Below are 24,825 nucleotides of genomic sequence, written 5' to 3'. Positions count from 1 at the left end.
CGCCAAGTGATGGCTATATGGCATCATCATTCAAACATTTCAATCCATTTTTCATAGGTGCAACTGCTTGATCTATGGACGCAGATGAACGCACATCCACTGCTTTCACTAGTGGTGGTGCTGTTACATTCGTTCCATTGCTCTCAGGCTTTAAGGGCTTGCGGTACAACCGCCTGCCCATTAGTTTGGCAAACATCTATAAAGAAGCTTTAGGCCCCTGTTTCTCTGTTCCAAAACTGACTCCTTGAAATCCTTCACAAGCTGACAAATCTCAGCTCATAAGAATATACCACTAGACACAATATTCAACAAGCAGCTTCAACGACTAATCATTATATGGTTTTTGTGTTGCCTCAGATGTAGACATGGGCATCTTTCTCTTCGTTCGCAAGCCATTGCTTGTTTCTCTATCTTGTGTATCCTTAGAACCAATTTACAAGCATATAAATTTCACTAAAAAACATACTTCAGCAGACAATTACCATTTCCAAGTCTAATACACTAATAATTCTATGGCTTTGCTACAATCATGAGATTCTGAGATTCTGTAAACATACAGATCTTTGATCTTAATTTAGGAAAATAACACGCGCATAATGTAGCCACTCCTAATGGTCATGATCGAAGCCAAAGGCCAAGTAGCATGCACTCCAGGAGCTATGATAGTCTAATGAATCTGGTTAGCCTGAAAGCATGGGAAAATCACAGTATAAAAGGCCACGATGAACACGATCAGGTCGAGGTCGAAGCCACAACTAGCTTCAAAATAAAATATAAAGCCTGCAAGCCACCTTATCCATTTCATCACAGGAGGGGCGAGAAAGAAATTCTGGCATATCTACTGGATCATAGAAAGCAGCCTTGAAAAATCACAGTCCAAAATCTACATGCCACCTTAAGTAACCATATGCATTTCATCATAGAAATTTGAAGAAGACATTCTAACATGTGTTGAATTGTAGAAGGTAGCCCTGGTGAATTGTAGAAGGCAGCCCTCGCGAGTAGAAGCGAAAGACCACCTCTATGGTACTTGTGGTGCAATAAATGGGCGAGGAAGACATTCTGACACATTCACTAATTGGATATAGATGCAATCTATAAGTGACACTCTTTCTTGAAAGGAATGAGCATGCTTGCCTAAAAGAGCGACAAAAATAAGCCCTCATCTTGCAAAAAGAATGCTGGAAGATGCAACCATACCATGTAGCTCAAAGCCAATCTAGAGATCTAAAGTCTTTAAATTCCATAGATGTGTGTTCAATGCACATCGACAACTAGAGGTGAAAAGAATACACAACCAAAAAGACACGAAAGAGTGAAGACTATTCAAGACAGTTGCCAATTCAACAAATTAATGATTATGTGAAAAGGTTAATATAAATAACCACTCCGAAGAACAATCCCTTAGAGCCACAATTGGAAAAGGTCATCCATAAGCCTATTGTGCCAACTCAGGAGATGTTGCAACATCTATTAAAGTTTTGAGCTTGCAGAAAGTACCAACAAGGACAGATAAAACTACTTGAATTTGAATTTGGGTGCTTTAGGAAAACTAGCATCTAGTTGAAACATATTCATCCCATGACCTATTCATTCATCGATAAACTTGAAACATAAAAATAAAATTAATAAACTTGAAAAATATAAATAAAAGTAAAGGTAAAATATATCATGTCATGTCGTTCTCCTACTAACTACAATTAGTATGTTTCCATATGCCCATTGCATATAATGGAAGAATTACATCTATAACTTCTATTTCCCCCTATCTCTTAGTAGTGGAAGAAACAGGGAATCACCCATAAGTGCATGTGGACTACAGGCTAGTTTCTCTTAAGGCGGAAAAGGCTGCACTCGTCTCAAATGCTAGTGTCTCCATGGAACTTCAACTTATATTACACCTACCTCTATTATAACCGGTCTGTTGGCTTGAAAGGGGACTTCTGTCATAAACTTTTTGGAATGGGCGAGAAGAAGTAATGGAAGAATTACATCTATAACTTCTATTTCCCCCTATCTCTTAGTAGTGGAGGAAACCAGGAATCACCCATAAGTGCATGTGGACTATAGGCTAGTTTCTCTTAAGGCGGAAAAGGTTGCACTCGTCTCAAATGCTAGTGTCTCCATGGAACTTCAACTTATATAACACCTACCTCTATTATAACCGGTCTGTTGGCTTGAAAGGGGACTTCTCTCATAAACTTTTTGGAATGGGCGAGAAGAAGTTAGGGGGACTGATGATGGGTGCTATCTACGTCTTTATTTCTACACATGCTCTATGGGGTTAGAACCTATGCTTATTACATTCCCATTAATCCTGGTATAGAGGTATAGAGCTTACCTATTGTCTATGTTTATCTTATTCAGTGCATATGTGATCGTGTGAATATGATGAACATATGACGAGCCAACTCAAGAAGCCCATTCAACCTAATATCAGTTGAAGCCATCCATAATTATGTTCAGATTACAAATTACAATGACAAGGGTAAACGTAGATACGCGATATTGTATATCGATGTTATGATAGAGCTACTCACTTTGGCATTGAGCAGATTGGGCCACCCCACTGATACACTTGAAGTGATTAATCCTCCCAATGTAAGGGCAACGAAACTAAATCTATAATATCCACCTGTGTTTAGTAGTTAGGGCTAGTAGTACTTGAACTCAGAAAACCTTCAAATTGAATTTGAAGAAATTAAAATATAAAATCTTGTACAATTTTAACCAGAATGAATCAAGCCAACACCACCTCTGAAAGGAAATATACAAATATGACAATAAAAAATAGGAATGCTTCAAAAATGGAATTTGAAAATTCAATTACAAACTTGGAAACGTGAGAAATTGAGGCAACAACCTATCTGCCGAAACAGAGGTACGATGAAAAACTGGAATTCATAAGATTTCGTTATTTCTATAACTTCCTCCAGTTCTCCCAGGAACAAAACTTCCTTTTGGATATTTTTGTCATGCCAATACCTTAGTAGACCCCTAATAACAATATCCACTAATGTTCCTCTTTTAGAGGTAATGCAAAACCATTTATTATTGTACCCAGGATTTCCAATAGCTCACTAATGCCATTGTGTCTCTCAGTTTCATAAATAAATCGATAGAATGTGTTGTTATTTTCTTTCCGTATAAATGGTCAATGCATCATATATTTTCCATAAATTTGATGCAATATATTTTTTGCATACTCTCTCTCTTTAGGGTCTTCAAAATCAAATAGGTTGAGCTATCACTATACAAAGAAGCAGTCTATATACCTCTTGGCTAATCTGGGATTTGTATCTGTAGAAATTATATATTGCAACAAGATTTCATACACTATCTGCAAATGTGGCCATGCACGATCCATACTTTCATGTCCAAGATGGAGGCAAGGAATGAAAAAGATTTGAAGTAAACATTTTGTCAATCTCCCCCTGAACTCTTTCTATGAGTGTGCTTGCTCCATACTGAACATAGTCAACAAGCTCTAGTAAGGTTTGCTGCTTGATCTCATTCTCTGCAATATTTTCTTTAGGGTTTGAGAAATCATATTGGAGACAACAAATATTCAATTTTTTAATCAAGAGATCCTGTCTTTCAAAATAAGGAACATCTCTCAACAATGGCAAATTTGCAGTGGGGCTTAGACTACCATTGGAAGAATGTTTACAGTTGAAATGAAAGACTTTGTCCTAAAAAAAACGTAGTTCTATCATTTCAAAAGCAAATCTCGCTAATATTTTGACCTCCCTACTAATTCGACCGCAATATTGCTACAATGAAGTGAATTTAGACGTCGATAAACTAATTTGACCGCAATATTGCTAGAACAAAGTGAATTTTCTGCATTATTTCATGTATTTTATGCATTTTAGAGGTATTCAGAATGTTTAGATGGTGGAATATTGCTTGACATCTAGAGATTACACCACACAATTTCCAAATGGAGTGACATCACAAAATTCAAGTCAACAATAAATTGCTCACATTACCAACACTGAACTATCCATAAGAAAATGGTCTTTAAATGGAAAATGGTATCCAAGAATTATTTGCCTCACCCAAATGTTCCTTTAACTGACTTGCACAAGAAGGGTATAGAAGCCCCAACGTGCATGTTGCTAGCCCAAAATCACACAACTGCAATAGAAATAGTCACATGAGCACTATATACCAAAGATCTGAACATTATTGAATGTGGAATCCATATGCAAGTTGCATCAAAAATAGATCTTCTGAACATTATTGAATGTAGAATCCATATGCAGATTGCAACAGAAATAGATCTGACCAATACATGGTTTCTCACCAGTATATGCAAACTAACTGTTACATTACCTTAGCTGTTTTCCAAGAGGATAAAAGAATGTTTGAGGGTTTGATATCTCTATGTAGGACGCATTTTTGAGTACCATGATGCAAATAATCCACAGCCTTGGAAATTCTTAATACGAATCGAAACCTGGCTGACCGGGACAGAGAGCCCTTCCCTTTCGTTTTATTTTTTGCATTTTCACACCAAATCATCAGTAATCAAACTTCTTATTCTCAGACCAACAGAAAATAAAATGCCCAAAAGAAGATGAATTCTAGACATAACAGGACCATGAAAATGGTATGACAAACTTCTACCGTTAAACAATAAGCAACTTTCTTTCTTTTCATTCCAACAGAAAATAAATGCCCAAAAGAAGAATAACTATAGGTATAACAGTACCATGAAGATGGTAATCCGAACCATCAAAACACTCATCAGAGTTGTTTATTTTCAACCCAACAGAAACTAAAATGCCCAAAAGAAGAGTAATTACATATAGGACAATACCACATGAATATGGTATTCCAAACTTTAAAAACACCAGTAATCATAGTTCTTATGTTCAGTCCAACAGAGAATAAAAAGCCCAAAAGAATAATAATAAAGACAGATATAACAATACCATGAAGATGGTATTCCAAGCTTCGACCAAATATGAACTTGTAGATCAGAGAAAGGCATAGGCGATCAATGCAGTAACCTAACAAAGGAACCACATGACGATTCTTCAAACTGGCAGCAATGTGAAGCTCTCTATAGGACAATACCACATGAAGATGGTATTCCAAACTTTAAAAACACCAGTAATCATAGTTCTTATGTTCAATCCAACAGAGAATAAAAAGCCCAAAAGAATAATAATAAAGACAGATATAAAAATACCATGAAGATGGTATTCCAAGCTTCCACCAGATATGAACTTGTAGACCAGAGAAAGGCCTAGGCGATCAATGCAGTAACCTAACAAAGGAACCACATGACGATTCTTCAAACTGCCAGCAATGTGAAGCTCTCTGCAGAATGCCTTGTCTGATTCCTTTTCATCACACTCCAGCCTTTTCACAGCAATCAGTTTCCCAAACCTCAGCCTGCCTCTGTAAACGCAGCTGTGAGCTACCCTCCCCAGCACTTTGTGTATGTCCATTAAAAAATTCTCATAATCAAGATAACACCAAACAAGAAGAACAGTATACAGAATTTTAAGCATCCATACTAAGCATCAACTTCTACAAGCATCCCATTGAAGCAGAATCATAGACTGGTACATAAATAAAACTAGTGAAGCAAGAGCGATAAGAAAACAATATAAATTAGCAGAGGAAAAGAAAATGTTACGTTCCAGAATGATTACAAAATAAGCAGAAATTTGAAAACCACTACAATAGAACACCAATTGAGAAAATGAACCAGGTTTTCGAACAGGTCAACAATATATGCAACATAAGTTGCAGAGACATGGACTCCACCGCGGAATGAACGAGGCCAAGGTAGGAATGAACGAGGCGAAGGAATGAACAAGGCCAAGGTAGGAATGAACAAGACCGAGGTTAAGGATGGCACGACGCTGAAGTTAAAGATGGTAGAGTTTTGATAAATGGAACGATGAGACACATGGCCTCCATGGTAGGTCCCACATAACGTTTTGTGTAGGATGATTAATATGCTATGTGGTAGCCGTAATTTATAAAATTTACATTTTTATGTAATACACGTGTCTCCTGCCTCACTAAGAGGTGTAACCAGAGACCGATTACCTTGAAGAAACTCAATTTCCAAACACAACACAAACACTTCTTGAATTGCCAAACACAAACACATATTTTTTCAGCGGATGGACTGGGGCTCACCACCAGAGGTATAGCTAAAGAACTAGTGCCTAACACAGTATGGTAGAAGATTCATTCTAGTTAGCTACAGAGGATCACTGTGGGGGCTTTAAGGAGGAAGAAGACGCGCTTGCAGACCTGGTGGCCATTCTGCTCATCAAGGTTGGTAGGCGCTGAGCTAGTTCAAGCAGGTATCTGCAATCCAACGGACATATCAAAAGACATTCAGCAATTAAACTCCCTGTAGCGCACCAGCCAAGCCATTGATCAGCGCGTCAGACATTATGTCTATTAACAGAATAAATGAAAAAGGGCCCGACATTCAGTGCCTTGACATTTTATAGCTATTTATAAACAGTTTGAAAACTGAGATGAACGTACCTCAAGAGGCAAGAACTGCGGTTAGAACGCTGGATGACAAAAGGATTTGGAAGGTAGGAGGCGTGTTACTAATCTTGTGTAGCGTAATCCTATTCCGGCAACCGACAACCAATAGACAGCGTTTCACAGAGGATGGACTGGGAGTATCCGTGGCCGTGCCTCATGTCTCACCACCCCAATAAACCCTGCACTGCGGGAGGGAGTTAAAAGCTTAGGTCTGTGCCAGGATAAATCGATTGTATTGCCATTTGATAGCTATTTATAAACAGTTTGGCAACTGATATGTACGTACCTCAAGAGGCAAAAACTGCGGTTAGAACGCTGGATGACAAAAGGATTTGAAAGGTAGCAGCCTCGCTTCCAGTGCTTCTATCTTCCGGTCTCTACTTCTCGGTAAACTCTGTGTATTTTATTTCCTTGCCTGTGATTATTCCCCTGCTAATCATTCCCCTTATCTGTATTTTGTACTGTGCATGCACCATATCTTGATATATAATGAAGCTGTCGCATCTCTTGACTCTGTTTTTGTACTAGCCCAAACACCTGTTCGAGAAGGGTTTTGCCACAGAGAAAGGGGCATGATAGCCCAAACTCCAGAAAAATGACGAAGGGGCTTCATAGCCTGGAGGACTTGCGTGGTTATTTGAAAGGAGGTCATTGCCGAGAGCTGGTGGCCATTGCCAGTTTTCTCTGCCAATTGCCAAGAGATCCAGATCCAGATCTGGCAAAGATCCAGATCCAAAGCCAGACAGAGATCTTGAAAGCCACGCTCATCTTCATGCAGGCCACCTGTCTGTTTTCCACCTGAACATGTTTGTTTGTTCCTGTTCAGAGAGGTTGTTGGCAGCGGGTATGACACCTTGCGGCAACTGTTCCTGTTCAGAGAGGTTGCTGGTAGCGCACCCTAGGGCAACTGTTCCTGTTCAAACAGGTTGCTGGCAACCCCACTGTTCTTGTTCAGAGAGGTTGTTGGCAGTGGCTGTGGCACCCTGGGGTCACTGAAGAAATTGTTGTAGCAGAAGGTAGATTTCAGTGCGCAAGGGGTGCGACGTCTTTGTTGTTGTTCACAGTGGGCCAACTGGAGCTCTCCTCAACTGGATCGATGACTGGATCCTCCTCAGTAGACCGCATAATTTCAATATCAGCTGGAATAAGGAAGAAGTACAACAATGAAGCTGTTGCATTCACATCAATGGAAGAATGTAAATCTAACCGTCGTTTAGCAATGCTCAAGAAGTTGCAGCCCTTCTCTTGCCACGCGGCAGGCTACCGGTCGGCTACATTAACTACTTTTCAGTATTATACTGTTTTGTTTCAGAAAGGCTGTCTAACCATTTTAAGATTTAGTATTTTAGGATTATAATTTTGGTTTCAGAAAGGCTGTTTAACTTTTTGAGTTTTTGTTGGAGTTTGGTGATCTTCCTGATATTTTATTTATTTATTACATATGTGAAAAATATATGTGAAAAAGTTTGTAAAAGGTGCTGAAGGATTAGATTCAGCACCTTAAATAACATTTAGAACACTCGAATTACACAGACTACCTAAGTCAAAATTTCAATTGCCACAAATTCATGTTAAATTTTGAACAAAACTACCTAAAATAGCATATGCTCAACCAAGGGAAAAAAAAACGTAGTGGAATTAAAATACAAGCATACTTACTAAACGATTTATGTTAATGGCACTGCACTACTCGTCTTTCCGAAGATTAAGTACACTTTTTCTTTTAAAGATTGGAAGAGGTATTTATAAAGTGAAATTGTTATTTGCAGAGGGTATATGGCACCAGAGTATGCCATGCATGGGCAACTGTCTGCTAAAGCTGATGTATATAGTTTTGGGATTCTTCTTCTGGAACTTATAAGTGGAAAAACAAACATGGATTTTAATTTACCACCTGAAACGCAGATTCTTTTACAATGGGTAAGATAACGTTTCCATTATATTTCCAATTGACAACATCCACGTTATCAGGACCATGTTCTTTAGTTGCTCCATAGATTGTTTAGCGAAGTCATATGACATTGAAGATTATTGATCTGATCCTGATCTGTTTTGACATGATTATAGCATATACATAATCCGCATCTATTACTTTCTGCAATTCATCATAAACTAGTGATCGATCTTAATGACCACTTTGTTGGGTATTTTTCTTTAAATGGGGAAAATACCAAAAACCAAATATTCAAACACACAGAGGCAATGCTCTGTTTTACTTTGCTCCAGGATCTTTTATGCAGGAAGACTTAAAAAAATTTCACTCAGAGACAGAGTATTTCACCATAAGAGATTTCTATTCATTAAAAACCGATACAAACTTCATCCTCTTTTACTGAGAGGGATTTAACACTGTAAAACCATTTTCATATTCACTGCTGTGAAAAACAACTTACTGCTGTAACAAAAGTTTACATAAGTTTACTGCTGTAAACAAAATTCACACAGGCTTACAAAATTTCACGCTCCACCATTTCCTTTATGCAAAACCACACATGGTTTTTGCTATTCCTCTATTTTACAATTCCTTACAAAACATTACCAAATACATTTGTGCACTGCTGTGCATTCACCCTCTGGTTCTTCACATTTTTCACACTGCTGTGTGTTCAATACATACCACACATGGTTTTCGCTTCACCACTCTGATTTTACTCTACTGTGAACTCACACTAAAACCTCCCATGTGCCATACATAAAAGACAATGGTCAACACAGTAATAAATTACATACTCATATCCCATACAGAATTTATGTAATAAGTACATACGCCCATACCTTTTCATAAAAAAACTTACGAACTCTATGTAAAACTTTAATATTTTACCTACCACTATGACATTTCATTAAGACGTATGGTCAACCAAAACTTAGATTTACTCCACGCAACATTTAATATTTGCCGTCGGGTGAATTTCAAACATTATGCAATTTGGTTTTGGGAAGCCATCGGGTCCACTCCATCGCATCGCAACTTTACTCATGTCAAAGACCCCGACCCTATGATATTGCCGATAGCGATGTGCCAATGCGATATCGGCGATCGCTCATCGCAAACACACAAGCTTCTTTATATTTCTTCACTTCGACTTTGCCGATGCGATATCGGCGATCGCTTATCGCAAACACAAAGGCTCCTTTATAATTCCTTCACTTCATTTTGCCGATGCGATATCGGCGATCGCAGTTGAAATTATATTTTCAACACTCCCCTTTAATTTCAACTGTCGGGCATTCAATCATACCCAAACACTTCTTCAAAAATTCAAAGCTCTTTTGATCCAATGGCTTTGTCAGGATGTCCGCAACCTGTTCTTGAGTCCTGCAATGTTCTAGGACAATTTCTCCATTGTTCACCAATTCTCTGATGTAGTGAAACCTTGTATCAATGTGTTTCGTTCTTTTGTGAAACACTGAATTCTTTGACAATGCAATAGCTGAGCTATTGTCACAAAATATCACTGTCGCTTTTGCCTGCTCTTGGCCTAAGCTTCTCAACATTCTTCTCATCCATACTGCTTGACATGCTGCTGCTGTAGCTGCCACATATTCAGCCTCTGCTGTAGACAATGCTACAATGGACTGCTTCTTAGAAGCCCATGAAATGGCTCCTGAACCCATATTAAAAACATAACCGGAAGTGCTCTTCCGATCATCTACACTTCCAGCCCAATCGCTATCAGTGTAACCAACCAAATTTGAATGTTCTGAGGCATGATATAGAATTCCAAACATTTTAGTGCCTTTGACATACCTCAAAATTCTCTTTGCTGCCTGCCAATGTGCCTCCTTTGGCCTCTCCATGAATCTGGAAATCAAACTAACAGCATACATTAAATCAGGCCTAGTTGCTGTTAAATACATAAGGCTGCCTACAATGCTTTTGTATAGGCTAGGATCAAAATCCTTGCTGCTGTCCTCTCTGCTGAGCTTTAATCCCATCACTGTGGGAGTGATTGCTGCCTTGCATTCTTCCATCTTAAATCTGCTCAAAATTTGATTTACATATCTTGCTTGAGATATAAAAATCCCTTTTTCATTTTGCTCTACTTCTATGCCTAAGAAGTATCTCAACAAACCCATGTCAGTCATTTCAAATTCATCCTTCATGACTGATTTAAAATTCTCAATAAGATAAATATCATTTCCAGTGAAAATAACATCATCTACATACAAGACAACAATTAAAATTTTACCATCCTTTTCCTTGATGTAGACAGTGGGTTCTCCTTCACATTTGTCAAATTCATTATCTAATAGATATGAATCTATCCTGCTGTACCATGCTCTTGGCGCTTGCTTCAGCCCATAAAGAGCTTTCTTCAACTTGCACACTTTGTGCTCTTCACCTTTCTTCTCATATCCGAGAGGCTGTTCCACATAGACCTCTTCCATTAGCACTCCATTTAGAAATGCTGACTTCACGTCCATTTGGTAGACTTTCCATTTGTTTTGAGCTGCTATGGACAGCACTTCTCTCACGGTTTCCATTCTTGCAACCGGTGCGAAAGTCTCCTCATAATCTCTTCCATACTGCTGCTTGTACCCTTTGACAACCAGCCTTGCCTTGTGTCTTTCTATCTTGCCTTCAGCATTGCTCTTGGTCTTATAGACCCATTTCACACCAATGACTTCTTTGCCTTTTGGTAACTCAACCAAATCCCATGTTTTGTTTCTCTCTATGGCATTAATTTCCTCATTCATAGCTTCTATCCATTTCCTATCTTTAATTGAATCCTCGAAATGAATAGGATCATCAACATGACAAAACAGGGCAAATAAGGAATTCATTCCTTCATTATAAATGTCACTTAGATTTCTAAACTTCTTACCTCTTTCACTTGGTGTGCAAGTGCTTGAAGATGCACTTGAATTTCCTCCTTGTGGTGTGCTTGGAGAAGCACTCTCATTGATCCTCAATGGTGTACCTTGCTGTCCTTGTGTTGGCGCTGCTGTTTGGGGATGTACTTCAGCCATTTCCTCTTCATCTTCATCATGAGACAAACAGTTCTTGACATTAACTGTTTTCTCTATGCTTCCATCCCAAGCTTCCTCCTCAATGAATTGAACATCCCTGCTTACAAAGAACTTCTTGGTGGATGGGATGTACAGCCTGTAGGCTTTGGATTCATCACTGTATCCAATGAAGATGCATTTCTCCCCTTTGCTGTCCAACTTCCTCCTTAGCTGATCTGGTATGTGTGCATAGGCCACACACCCAAAAACTCTCATGTGGGTGACTCCTTGCTTTCTCCCACTCCATGCCTCTTCTGGCACTTTGTTCTTGACTGCTTTTGTAGGACACCTGTTCAGTATATAAACTGCACTATGTACAGCTTCAGCCCAATACTCATTCGGCAAATGCTTTGCCTTCAACATGCTCCTCGCCATATCCATGATGGTCCTGTTCTTCCTTTCAGCAACTCCATTTTGCTGTGGGGTGTACCGAGTTGTAAATTGTTTATGAATTCCATTTTCTCTACAGAATCTTAGGAATTCCTTGGAGATATACTCACCTCCTCTATCAGTTCTCAAAACTTTAATGTGCAGCCCGCTTTGGTTCTCCACAAGTGCTTTGAAGTTTTGAAATTTCTCAAAGACTTCACTTTTGTTCTTGAGGAAATATATCCAAGTCTTTCTTGTACAATCATCAATGAATGTCAAGAAATATAGGCTGCCAGCTAATGATGGAGCTTGCATTGGTCCACACAAATCTGAGTGGATAATCTCTAAGGGTGCCTTTGCCCTTATACTTTTCCCTGATGGAAAACTCTCTCTATGTTGTTTGCCCAATATACAACCTTCACAAAGGCTGTCCGGCTTCTCTATCAATGGTAATCCTCTTACCATTCCTTTTCTGCTCAATAAGTTTAGGCCTCCAAAATTGAGATGCCCAAATCTCAAGTGCCATAACCAATTCTCATCCTTTGGCACGCTCTGGAAGGCCTCTTGGGTGACTGCTGCCATTTCCCTTTTGTTCTTTATGTCTGCCCTGATCCGGAGAGGGAACATCCTGTTCCTTGTCATCTTCACTTCAGCAATGCATCTTTTGCTGGGTGGTATATCCATGATGGTGCACACATCATTTTTAAAGAAAACATTGTACCCCTTATGGACAAGCTGTCCAATACTCAAGAGATTACATCTCATTCCGGGGACATAGTATACATCTGTTATGGTTTTCCTTTCTCCTTGCTTTGAAAATATTTTTATTTCTCCTTTTCCCATAACAGACACTTTACTATCAATTCCTAGTGTGACTTCTGATTTCACATTTTTATCTAGGGCAGAAAAGAAGGCTATGTTTCCGGTCATATGGTTGCTGCAACCTGAGTCTAAAAACCATATGTCTTCACTATGTGTTTCAGCCATGTTACAAGCTAACAGGACATTTTCTTGACTGTTGTTTTCTCTTGTAACATTTGCATTTTGTCTGTTGTTCTTATCATGTTGTTTCTTTCTACAATCACTAGCATAATGTCCATACTTTTTGCAATAATAGCATTGAACATTAGACTTATCATACCTTTGTCCTTGAGCATGATGTTGATCTCTTTGTTGGCTGCTGCCTTGACCTTGGTTCTGATTTGGATTGCTGCCTCTTCCTTGTGCATTTGATGGGCTGTTCCTTCCACCTCTGTTCTGGCTTCTGCCTCTTCCTCTTTTGTTTCCTCTTCCTTGACCTCTTCCTCTTCCAAAGGACATCTGGGTCTTGAAGGCTTGCTCAAGAGATGAGTTTTCATTCCTACTCAACCTCTGCTCATGAGTTATCAGTGATGCATGTAGCTCATCAACTGAATAGTTTGAGAGATCCTTTGTCTCTTCAATGGTGGTGACTATGGCATCAAACCTTGAGGGTAATACCCTCAATATTTTCTCCACAATCCTTCTATCTTCAATGGTTTCTCCATGAGTTCTCATTTGTGTGATTACACCAATCACATGAGTGAAGAATGAGTCAATGTTATCTGACTCCTTCATGTTCAAGTTCTCAAAATCCTTTCTCAGCAATTGTAGTTTTGTTGTCTTCACTCTCTCCTTTCCTTGATAGGCTGTCTTAAGGGTTTGCCATGCTTCATTTGATGTTTTAGCTGCTGCTATCCTTGGAAATATACTCTGGTCTACTACTAGATGCAACAATAAAATGGCCTTTGCATCCTTCTTCGTATTGCTCTTCAGCTGATCCTTCTCTCCCTGAGTTAGTGCATTGAACTCATTTTCATCTGCTACTTCTTCAAAACCATCTTCAACTATTTCCCATAAATCTTGAGAGGCAAACAGGGCTCTCATAGTTATTGACCAATAATCATAGTTTTTCCCATTAAACTGTGGGAGTTGGGTGTTAAACAAACCCATACCAGTGCTTGTGCTGGCCATTCCTTGACTGTGTATTTAAAACAAATCACTACTTCTTCAGCAACACAATAAAAACTTTGAAATACCTGAATCCTTTGATGTCTGAGTCTTCTGTCTGCCTGAGAAGTTTTGCTGCAGCAACAACCTTCTCCCTTCAGCTTCTTGAGCACTTACAAGAGCCTAAGCCTGCTCTGATACCACTGTTGGGTATTTTTCTTTAAATGGGGAAAATACCAAAAACCAAATATTCAAACACACAGAGGCAATGCTCTGTTTTACTTTGCTCCAGGATCTTTTATGCAGGAAGACTTAAAAAAATTTCACTCAGAGACAGAGTATTTCACCATAAGAGATTTCTATTCATTAAAAACCGATACAAACTTCATCCTCTTTTACTGAGAGGGATTTAACACTGTAAAACCATTTTCATATTCACTGCTGTGAAAAACAACTTACTGCTGTAACAAAAGTTTACATAAGTTTACTGCTGTAAACAAAATTCACACAGGCTTACAAAATTTCACGCTCCACCATTTCCTTTATGCAAAACCACACATGGTTTTTGCTATTCCTCTGTTTTACAATTCCTTACAAAACATTACCAAATACATTTGTGCACTGCTGTGCATTCACCCTCTGGTTCTTCACATTTTTCACACTGCTGTGTGTTCAATACATACCACACATGGTTTTCGCTTCACCACTCTGATTTTACTCTACTGTGAACTCACACTAAAACCTCCCGTGTGCCATACATAAAAGACAATGGTCAACACAGTAATAAATTACATACTCATATCCCATACAGAATTTATGTAATAAGTACATACGCCCATACCTTTTCATAAAAAAACTTACGAACTCTATGTAAAACTTTAATATTTTACCTACCACTATGACATTTCATTAAGACGTATGGTCAGCCAAAACTTAGATTTACTCCACGCAACATTTAATATTTGCCGTCGGGTGAATTTCAAACATTATGCAATTTGGTTTTGGGAAGCCATCGGGTCCACTCCATCGCATCGCAACTTTACTCATGTCAAAGACCCCGACCCTATGATATTGCCGATAGCGATGTGCCGATGCGATATCGGCGATCGCTCATCGCAAACACACAAGCTTCTTTATATTTCTTCACTTCGACTTTGCCGATGCGATATCGGCGATCGCTTATCGCAAACACAAAGGCTCCTTTATAATTCCTTCACTTCATTTTGCCGATGCGATATCGGCAATCGCAGTTGAAATTATATTTTCAACACACTTGTATATTTTCTCAATTTCCCGATGTGATGTGATTATGCAGACATGGGGATTATATACACGAGGAAACATTGAGGCCATTATTGATCCAGTAATAAATGAAACCTGCGGCGATCAGACTGAAGTCTTGAGATGCGTCCAAGTTGCATTGCTGTGTACACAAGCCGACCCATTACTTCGTCCATCAATGTCTACAGTGAACTTGATGCTTTCAACGGGCACTATAATGTTACCAGATCCCACGAAACCTACTTTTGTGAGTTCTGTGGCTGCCTCCAACAATCCCGACTCGTCACGTCATGGATTGTCACATACATCTGCAGCCACTGCATCATCTTCATCTTCATCGTTTAAATAAAGATCGATGCTCTACAATATTGTTCGCGTCAAGCCAAGATCGATGCTCTACAATATTGTGGGAATTTCGTTGGTTGTAGTGTTTGGTCCATTGTCTGCTTCTTACGTTATAATGGAAACTATAACTTCATTGGACATATGGACGATACTGGATACAATAATTTCAATAACGTTATCGCTTCCCCAGACCCCACTGCCTATGCCGACGCTGCTCGGCAGCTCTTGTTTAATTTGTCATCCGATATTACAGCTGGAACAGCAACGAATCGACATGCTTAAGGTTCAACTGCAGACTCCAGCTAGTTGCGCCCGATCTACGGTCTGGCTCAGTGCTGGGGAGATATACCTCTTGCCGACTGCAAGACATGTCTGTCAACAAGAATTGATGAATTGTTCAAAAACAATAATGGAAGACTCGGAGCTCGGGGTATGGCTTCTTTACTTGCACGAGGATTCTCATGTCCGGATTATCCATCGGGGTATTAAAGCAAGCAACGTTTTGTTGGACAAACCTCGAACCATGCATCATCTGTTACATTAATTACTTTTTAGGATGATAATTTTGGTTTAAGAAAGGCCTTTTAACTATTTTAGGTATTCTAAGATTGTGAAACTTAGAACCATGCATCACTCGGTTACATTAATTACTTTTTAGGATGATAATTTTGGTGAAGAAAGGCTTTCTAACTATTTTTGGTATTTTTGGATTCTTTTAAATTTTAGTTGGAGTTTGGTGATCTAATTTTTCCAATATTAATTTTTTAAAGTTACGTTCCATGTCTTTTGTATTTTTATCAAATAAAAAATTATTAGAAAAATATATCCAAAAAAGAATTTTGGGTAAAAGAATTAGATTCAACACCTTAATTGTTGGAAAGCTAGAGGAGACAGTTGCGGCTCTTTTATTGATCACACAAAACATGATTCTTACCCAACTAGCTACTTGTCTTGACATGCAACCACACACTAAAAGTTGTCTATCACTTAACTTGACTCGACTCAACACTCAAATATTGAGTGCACTCATCCATTACTTGACTTCAATCAATGCTCAGTTAGCTTACTCTCTAATTTTAGCTAACTCCACATGCGGGCGTAATTACAATTTCTAACACTCCCCCTTAACTATGACTGTTTGACTCAACATGACTTAACTATCACATAAACATGCATGTTGGTCTATGTCTCAAGTAGGCTTGCAATGACTCAAGAATTTTACAATTTTGCATTTTCTTTTTCTTTGCTTCAAGGTTCTATATCCTCGAAATTGCTTCATTCTCTGTTGAACTTTCTTGCTGTAGGCTTTATTCATTTGCTGCTATTGCAATTTTTCTTTGACTTGTTCTAAAAAACAATTGGATCATGTCTTCTACACCTTCCTCTTCAAATATTCGTTCAACTATGGACTGTTGCCATAACATTTCATCTTCAAAAATGGTTTCAATGCATTCATCTTTGTCTTTCATATCATTCTTTTCACTTTCATCATCAAGTACTGTTGTTTCTTTCCTGTAATCTTCACACTCAAGATCAATATTCACCATTTCATTCAATTCTTTTATTCCAGCTGCTTCCTTAAAACTCACATCAATTTGTTCTATTGGTTTCTGAATCCATTATTCAATGAGGTTCAAATCTGCATCAAATTTATTAACAACCTTGCTTTCAACTTGTGCTCCCATGTTATTTTGAACACTTGCATATTCAAAAAAAATGTTAAAAGCATCTCTAAAATGATTCTCTTCAGTGAGAGCTTCCTTCTCTACATCTTTCTTCTTTTCAATTGCATGGAGGTTGTCTTCCACTATTACGATGTCAGTGGATATTCTCATAAAAGACTCTTCAATCACTTTATCCTGTTCTTAATCATCAACAGTTGTTAGATGACATACTACTTCATGAAAAGTTCCAATTACTTCATATATTGCTGCTATAGTGGTAGCTTCGACCTTCAATGTTTCATCAAACATTGCACCTACCATATTGCCAAAATCAATTTTTGTTTTGAAAAAGAAACCACACATAACATCAACATAATGTTCATTCACACTACGGTGGGATATCCGAGCATGCATGTGCTCATTGTCAATTTTATTGACAATTTCAACTTTACCAAATCCATCAACTCTTGTTGGATTCACCAATTCACATATCACTTTGCAGTCATCATCCACATGTGTTTCATCACAGTGGGATTCATCATCATCTATGTCATCCACATTACACTGGATTCCTTGAGCATTTATTTTCTCTTTCTCTATTTCACACATAGAGGCTCCTGCTTCTCTCTTTGCAATCTTTGTTGCATCTTCTTCAACCATATGCATGCTTGCATAATTGGTTTCAATTTTATGGTTTTGACAACCATCATCCACTTTTAAATGGGATTCTCCAAGCTCTATTATCCTCTCAAAGTCTTGCTCATCTACTCTCAGTTCTGCGGCTGGCTTCTTTGCTTGTGACATAATGCGATGTTGCATGTCACTTCCCTTTGCACCAAAATTTGCTTCCATGAATTTCCATGCTTCCTTGGAAGTTGTAGCTTTTTCTACCCTGCACCAACAATTCTCATCCAATGCTAGTTTTATAAAATTCAATTCTAAAACATAACATACTTCATCATATGGGTTACTAGATTCGTACTCAATTAACTCTCCAGCTCAAAGAAAAGTTAACATCTTGATAACCCAATGATCAAAATATTCACCTGTAAACATAGGAGGTGGTAGAAAATCAAAGTTACACCAATCACCCTTGATATCTTCTTCGTCTGCTGCTAGACTTCTTAGTTCATCGGCTACGCCCTGAACCTCTCTAACCATGGAAATGACCTTTGCCTCTTTTTTTCGATTTCTTTTCTTAATATGCTTCAATCGCCCTTTATGATTAATGAGTGTTGTCATTCATTTTCTTATAGCTACTTTTCTTATTGCATTAGGCTGTCTTCCATATCAACCCCGAAAAAAATATGATTTCAATATGCACCACCGTAAGGCACAATCTTCACCCAAAACACTGTCATGTTTGACAAAAAACCAAATAATTTTGTAGATGAACATACTTTGTGTTAGTGTTAGTGTCTTCACACTGCCAGCAGTGATCAAAATTTTCTATTTTGCATTTCATAGTAGGAGCCCCATACTGATGAGTTTGCATTCCATTAGGTCATGGATTCACTGATGGTAGGGTTTTCTTCAAAATTTTCCCTCATGATCTGTATTTGCTGATCCTCTTTCATATATTTTAGTCATGGCTCATGTTCACTTTGCAATTCATTTCATTAGGTCTTAGGGTTTGGTCTCATTAGGTTTTAGGGTCTCACCATGGTCAAATCCAATAATTACATGCCAATAATGATCAGCAAGGACATGAGGAGGCCAATAATGATTGGTAAAGCCATAATTTATCATTTTGAAAGCCGAATGTAGTTCTCACTGATGAGCCCCAAAAATGTACAATTATTTGGGCTCATTCAACCTCCTAATTTGGCTTAGTCCACCATTCTCATTTGTTTATTGCATGTTTTTGATTATTTTTATGTTAATAGAGTGAATTTGGTTAGTCGTTATGCCAACAAGTCTAATGGGTGCTTTGTGTAGCCTTGTTGGTCAACTTGGAGACAAAATTGAAGGTCTTAATGAGCACTTGGCAGCCAAATTCGTGGGAGAACAAGCTAGAGGATTTGTAGGAAGGTGTCCGCCTCATTTATGGGCCCTTACCTCGAATTCTCCACCATCAGCTCAGAGTTCAAAGGCCACTAAATCAATGAGCACAAGGGCAGCCAAGCAAGTCAAGTAGGACTGCTGTTAACTACAAGTCTTGGGCAGCCAAGTCCCTAAATTTTAGGAGGACTGTTGGGTCCTAAAATTGTATAAATAAGAAGGCTTAGGACCTCATTTTGGTTAGCTAGTGGGTAGTCATTTTGTAGCTAGTGGTTAGTCACTTGTCTCAACCAGTAGTTAGTCATTTTGTAGTTCGATTTGTAGGCCATGGATTAGCTTTTCTTTCAGTTCATTCTCAAGCTCTCCTTGTGGACAATTTTGATGTAACTCTTCGTTCTTGTTTAATAAAGATGAATCCAGCTTTGCACCAGCTCTAAATCTCTCTTGGGAGGCTGTAGCTCTTGGGGTTGGGCCCATCTCAAGCGCTCTGTACCTCCCTTGTTTATCTTTATGTGTTGTTGTGTTCTTAAAATAAAATCTGCTCTTTAGACTTACATCTTGCTTTATTATTTAGATTTCTTTTGATGGTTAAAGTAGCTGTTTATGTTAGCATATATTGATAGGATATTGACAAGGAAAAGCTCTACAAAAAGGCCATCAAGTACCTTGGATCTCACCTCTCCCTCAGTGGGATAATGAGCTGGGACCAATGTAACCTTGCTGCCAACAAAAACACTTTCTTTGCTTCACCATGCAATCATTAGTGTTTGAATCTCATTTGCAGAACTCGATATCAGTTTGGATGCATGTTTAGGTTTATAATCACTTAGTTTCATAGTTGTTTCACATGGTTTCACTGCAAATAAACTTCTGTTCATTTCCTTTGCTGTTAGGTCAGATTAGAGTGAAGTAACTAGGTCATAGGTTTTATAACTAGATCTTCGTTTTCTTGCATGTCTTTGTTGGTTCAGTTGTAAACACTATGCAGGGCACCTTCATCACCTCTTCGTTCATCTAAGCCTCGTCCAGATCAGATTCTCCATCGCCAAGTCTGTTTCCTCATCTCCCATCTGCTCTTTTGCCACGTAACCCTACCTTCTTGCTCTTTCCTTGCCTAAACCTTCGTTGATGCAAGTCAGCCTTCCACATCATCTCACCACTCCATCCATCAGCTCCTGGATCACTTCAGACCCCCATCCTACCTCCATAACCATCCATGCATCTTCCATCAACCATCCATCCTCAAACATCCCATTTCAGAACATCCTGTAGAAGAATTGCAGAACATCCTGTAGAAATTCCTGAGTTTCCTGTAGGATCCCCTGCAGACATCCTGTAGGAGCCCACAAACTCGGTTGCTGAGCATCTGAACGTGAGGAACCTCTATGGACGGATGCTAAGGATCCCTGGGGACCTCTCCTAGCCTCCCCAACCTTTCCCAAGCTTTCCTTCCTTCTGCACCACCTCTGCATAACCAAACCCTAATAAGAACAAAATCACAATCACTCCAACCATTCAAGCAAAAACATAAAAACAATGTCCTTTTTCATGAAATTAGTTTGAGTTCATGCATTTCACATAACTGGAGGTAATGGCATCATTCTTAGCACTGTTTTACAAAACGGCCGGGTTAACCCGGAAACGGCCGTTTCAAACCGTTTTGATGCAAAAAAATTCAACCCGGCCTATTGACCCGGCTCGGTGACCGGGTCAGCTATGACCCGGCCGAGTCAGCCAATGACTCGGCCGGGTCATAGCTGACCCGGTCAACCCGGCCGGGTCACGACTTAACTCGGCCGTACCGTTTGGGAACCCGTGGGCAGCGTTTAACTTAGAAAAAAAATAACTTTTTGCTGATTTTTGGCTGATTTGGTTAGGGTTTGTGGACATGAAAAGGTTTATGTGATTAGTTAAATGCATTTGGGGTCCATTTCCCCCTCCCAAACTCTATTTAAGACAGCCAAATGCTCTCATTTCACTCACAGCAGTCTTATGCATTTGAGTGAGAGTCTTCTTTGAGAGTTAGTGAGCAGTTCTTGAGCTTGTTTTGGAGCAGCAGTGAGGAGTCTTGGAGGAGCATTGTAGCTGGAGTGAGGAGCTTCTTGGGCAGCCATTTGGAGCAGCATTGAGGAGCTGATTTTTGGAGCAAGTTTGAGGAGGCAGTTTGTGCCTGGAGGTATTTTTTTCCACCTCTATAAATCTGTTTTTACTTATTAAATTTTAGGTGCATATAAAGATAGCTTAGAGAGTGTTTTTAGTCAAATAAATGAACATTGAATCAATTTTTTTTTTTTTTTTCATTTTCAGATTGTTTTCCTAGTCAAAAAATGGCACCTAGAGCAAAAGATGCTGCTTGGGCATATGTTGAAATGATTGATAATGAGATGTGTTGCAAGTTTTGCCATAGGAAAATTAAGTCAGGTCCTGGGGGGATTCATAGGCTGAAACAACACTTGGCAGGGATTAGAGGCAATATTACTGCATGTCAATCTAAGGAAATTGGGGAGATTAGAAAGACTTTGTTGGAAAGCTTTGAAAAATTTGAAGAACAAAAGACTAGGCAAAAAGAGATACAGGATGAAATTGGGAGAAAGAGGGAGATACAAAGAATGATGGCTGCCAACCCCCACTATGAGTTTGAGGGTTCTTCCTCTATCCCTCAAACTGATGCATCAAACCCTTTCCGTTATGTTCCTCCCTCTTATGCTTCTGGTCAAGATAAGGGAAAGGGTAGAATGAAGGGTGATGGGACTATCAAAAGTTTTTTCACTCACTCAGCCTCCTCTCCATCAGATGCACATGGTCCTGAAGTTAGTAAAGGTCTTTCTCAGCCCACTTTAGATGACCATTGGAAGAAAGAATTGAGGGAGACTGCTTGTGACTACATAGCTAGATGGTGGTATGATGCTGATATCCCCTTTAATGCTGCTCGTTCACCATATTATGAGCCTATGTTAGAGGCCATACATGCTGCTGGAAAAGGCTTCAAAGGCCCTACTATGCAAGAGCTAAGGGGGGTTCGTTTGCAGAAAGAAATTTCATCAATTAATGAGTATTTGCAAGATTTCAAGGAATCATGGGCAAGAACAGGGTGTACCATCATGTCAGATGGATGGACTGATCAAAGAAACCGTACCATCATAAACTTTCTTGCCTTCTGCCCACAGGGAACCATGTTTTTAAAATCAGTTGATGCATCTGATAAGGTAAAAGATGGCCAATTGTTGTTTCAGCTATTGGATGAGGTTATTCAGGAAGTGGGGGTGGCTAATGTTGTTCAAATCATCACAGACAATGCCTCTAACTATGTTCTTGCTGGTAGACTGTTAGAGGAAAAACACAAGACCATCTTTTGGACCCCATGCGCTGCACATTGCATAGACCTCATGCTTGAGGATATTGGGAAATTAGATTGGGTCAGAAACACTGTAGATAATGCCAAAAGCATAACCAAATTTATCTACAATCATACACTGGTTTTGAGTCTCATGAGGAAACACACTGGAGGCAAGGATATTATTAGGCCTGCCATCACTAGATTTGCTACACATTTTTTGACATTGCAATCTATGCTTTCCCAACATAGAAACTTGCAAAAGATGTTTTCCAGTGATGATTGGAATAATAGCAGTTGGTCTAACAAACCAGAAGGCAGAGAATTGAGAAGGAAAGTCCATGATGAAACTTTTTGGAGAAAGGCAACAGAGATTGTGAAGGTTGCTGAGCCACTAGTTAAGGTGTTGCGGTTGGTGGATGGGGAAAGGTTGGCTATGGGCTTCATTTATGAGGCTATGGATCAAGCAAAGGAGCAAATAAAGGCAGCATACAAGGATAGAGTGGCAAAGTATGGGCCCATTTGGGCAATCATTGATGAAAGATGGAACAATCAACTCCATCGCCCTATACATGCAGCTGGGTATTTTTTGAACCCACGGTATCACTATAAAGCTAAGGAGTCAGGAGCTTTGAGGGGGGAGGTCAGAGATGGACTGGTTGATTGCATTGAGCGCATGGTCCTATCGGAGTCTGATCAGCTACTGATACATCAGCAGGTCACATCCTTCACCAATGCAACAGGTACCTTTGGGAAGAACCTAGCAAAGATTGCAAGAGAAGCAGATGAGCCAGGTAAACAAAAATTTCAATTTTCAATTTCTCAATTTCAAGTTAGATATAATTTGTAATTTTTTTGAGCTTCAGCCTTCATCTAACTCATAATTCATTACACTCCTATGTTTTTTGCAGCACAATGGTGGGAGGCCTTTGGTGGCCACTGCCCTGAATTGCAAAGGTTTGCAATTCGTATTTTGAGTCAAACTTGCAGTGCATCTGGGTGTGAGCGCAATTGGTCTGTCTTTGAGAGGATTCACACAAAGAAGAGAAACCGTTTGGAGCAAAAACGGTTGAATGATCTAGTTTTTGTCCAATACAACCTTCGGCTCAGACGGAACCAATTGCTGAACAAAAGACCTGATTCAGATCCCATTGTGTTGGAAGACATTGATCCAACATCAGATTGGGTAGTGGAGAGTCGTCTACCAGAGTTTGATCCTGATGAGGATCTTGATGAACTTGATGTTGGAGATCCACTGCAGCGTGTTCAGTTGAATGCAGATCCCAATCCACCAGCCTCAGTCTCACAGCCAGCTAGTAGGACTAGGACTCCAGTTGTAGGTGCTTCGCCTTCCTCTGCTCAGCCACGACAGAAGCGCAGCCGCATTTGTACTCTATCTCAGCTTGCATCTGCTTCACAGCCTAGTGGTACTGGTACTGGCACCACTTCTACAGTTGCAGTTGGAGACGATGATGATGAGGAGGAGTCATGGGGCCCCTTGTCTGGCTCTGCCTCTGATGATGATGATCCAGAGATTGGTCGAGATGATCTTGGCTCCTCTGGCAGTAGCCAGTAGCTACTAGCCTCCTTGGTTATTTGTATTTTGTTTTGACTCTTGAGTCTTTGATCATGTATGACAGACTACAGTTGACTATGTATTTACTATTGCCATTGGGTACACCGTACCATTTTGATATAATGGATTGGTTCATGAGCCTACTTTGATCATATGTTGTCTTCCATGTATATTATAATGTTGTGTGTTTGGAAACTTGAATGAAAATATTTAAAATTATGTTTAAACTATTTAAAATTATGTTTTTTTATAAAAAAAATAAATATTTAATGTATTTTTTACAACGACCGAGTCATTGAAATCGAGCCGGCCGAGTCATTGCCGTTTCCGTTTCCGTTTCCGAGTCGATCCTCGGCCGAGTCCGAATCCGTTTCCGTTTTGTAAAACATTGATTCTTAGACATCTGCACTCTCACTATTGCATCATAGAGGTTAAACTAGTCAGATTAGGGTTTCCTAGGGTTTCCATGCTTTGGTTTGCTTTCAGTTCATTTTTGCCAAGTAGATTAGTTTTCTTTGAGCTAGCTTTCGTCCATCATTTAACAAGCTTCTTCTGAGAGCCTATAGAAGTTGGCTTGAGCCCTAGCGGACTTGTGCCAGCTGACCAAGTGACAGCTGCGACAAGAGCTAGTACTTGTGCATACAACACCGTCGCTTCCAAGTTTGTACGAACTACCGGGTTGATAAAATTAGAGATAGGGAGCTCCAGGAGTTGTGGCATTATTGCTACAATACTGGAGCCCA

General features: G+C 39.3%; 3 protein-coding genes and 2 pseudogenes across 3 annotated transcripts in view; 3 read left to right on the top strand and 2 right to left on the bottom strand.

Annotated features, from left to right (window-relative positions):
* The window catches only part of LOC149215968 (uncharacterized), a 54,061-nt gene extending 53,813 nt beyond the window's left edge, over positions 1-248 (top strand). Inside the window, exon 16 of the mRNA XM_089389782.1 lies at positions 85-248. Coding sequence (XP_089245908.1) covers positions 85-248 — 164 coding nt within the window. The remainder of the gene's footprint in view (positions 1-84) is intronic.
* A 2,574-nt stretch (positions 249-2,822) lies between these two features.
* LOC149215967 (serine/threonine protein phosphatase 2A 57 kDa regulatory subunit B' beta isoform pseudogene) lies at positions 2,823-4,010 on the bottom strand (annotated as a pseudogene).
* A 47-nt stretch (positions 4,011-4,057) lies between these two features.
* LOC149215966 (proline-rich receptor-like protein kinase PERK13) lies at positions 4,058-5,462 on the bottom strand (annotated as a pseudogene).
* Positions 5,463-7,983: 2,521 nt separating this feature from the next.
* On the top strand, positions 7,984-16,122 carry LOC149215965 (cysteine-rich receptor-like protein kinase 10). Its single transcript, XM_089392645.1, has 2 exons — positions 7,984-8,451; positions 15,197-16,122. Exons 1-2 carry the CDS (start codon positions 8,308-8,310, stop codon positions 15,509-15,511), a joined length of 459 nt encoding a protein of 152 aa, XP_089248771.1. The 5' UTR covers positions 7,984-8,307; the 3' UTR covers positions 15,512-16,122.
* A 4,847-nt stretch (positions 16,123-20,969) lies between these two features.
* LOC149215964 (uncharacterized) lies at positions 20,970-24,443 on the top strand. Its single transcript, XM_089392644.1, has 2 exons — positions 20,970-23,300; positions 23,418-24,443. The coding sequence occupies exons 1-2, from the start codon at positions 21,500-21,502 to the stop codon at positions 24,080-24,082; spliced, it is 2,466 nt and encodes an 821-aa protein (XP_089248770.1). The 5' UTR covers positions 20,970-21,499; the 3' UTR covers positions 24,083-24,443.
* Positions 24,444-24,825: the final 382 nt, after the last annotated feature.

Source organism: Pinus tabuliformis, chromosome 1_1 (assembly GCF_031772625.1).
Source record: "Pinus tabuliformis cultivar Carrire ecotype Pingquan chromosome 1_1, CPIR1, whole genome shotgun sequence".
Taxonomy (NCBI): domain Eukaryota; kingdom Viridiplantae; phylum Streptophyta; class Pinopsida; order Pinales; family Pinaceae; genus Pinus; species Pinus tabuliformis.
The sequence above is the reverse complement of the archived record's forward strand: the minus strand, read 5'-3'. Positions and strand labels throughout refer to the sequence as shown.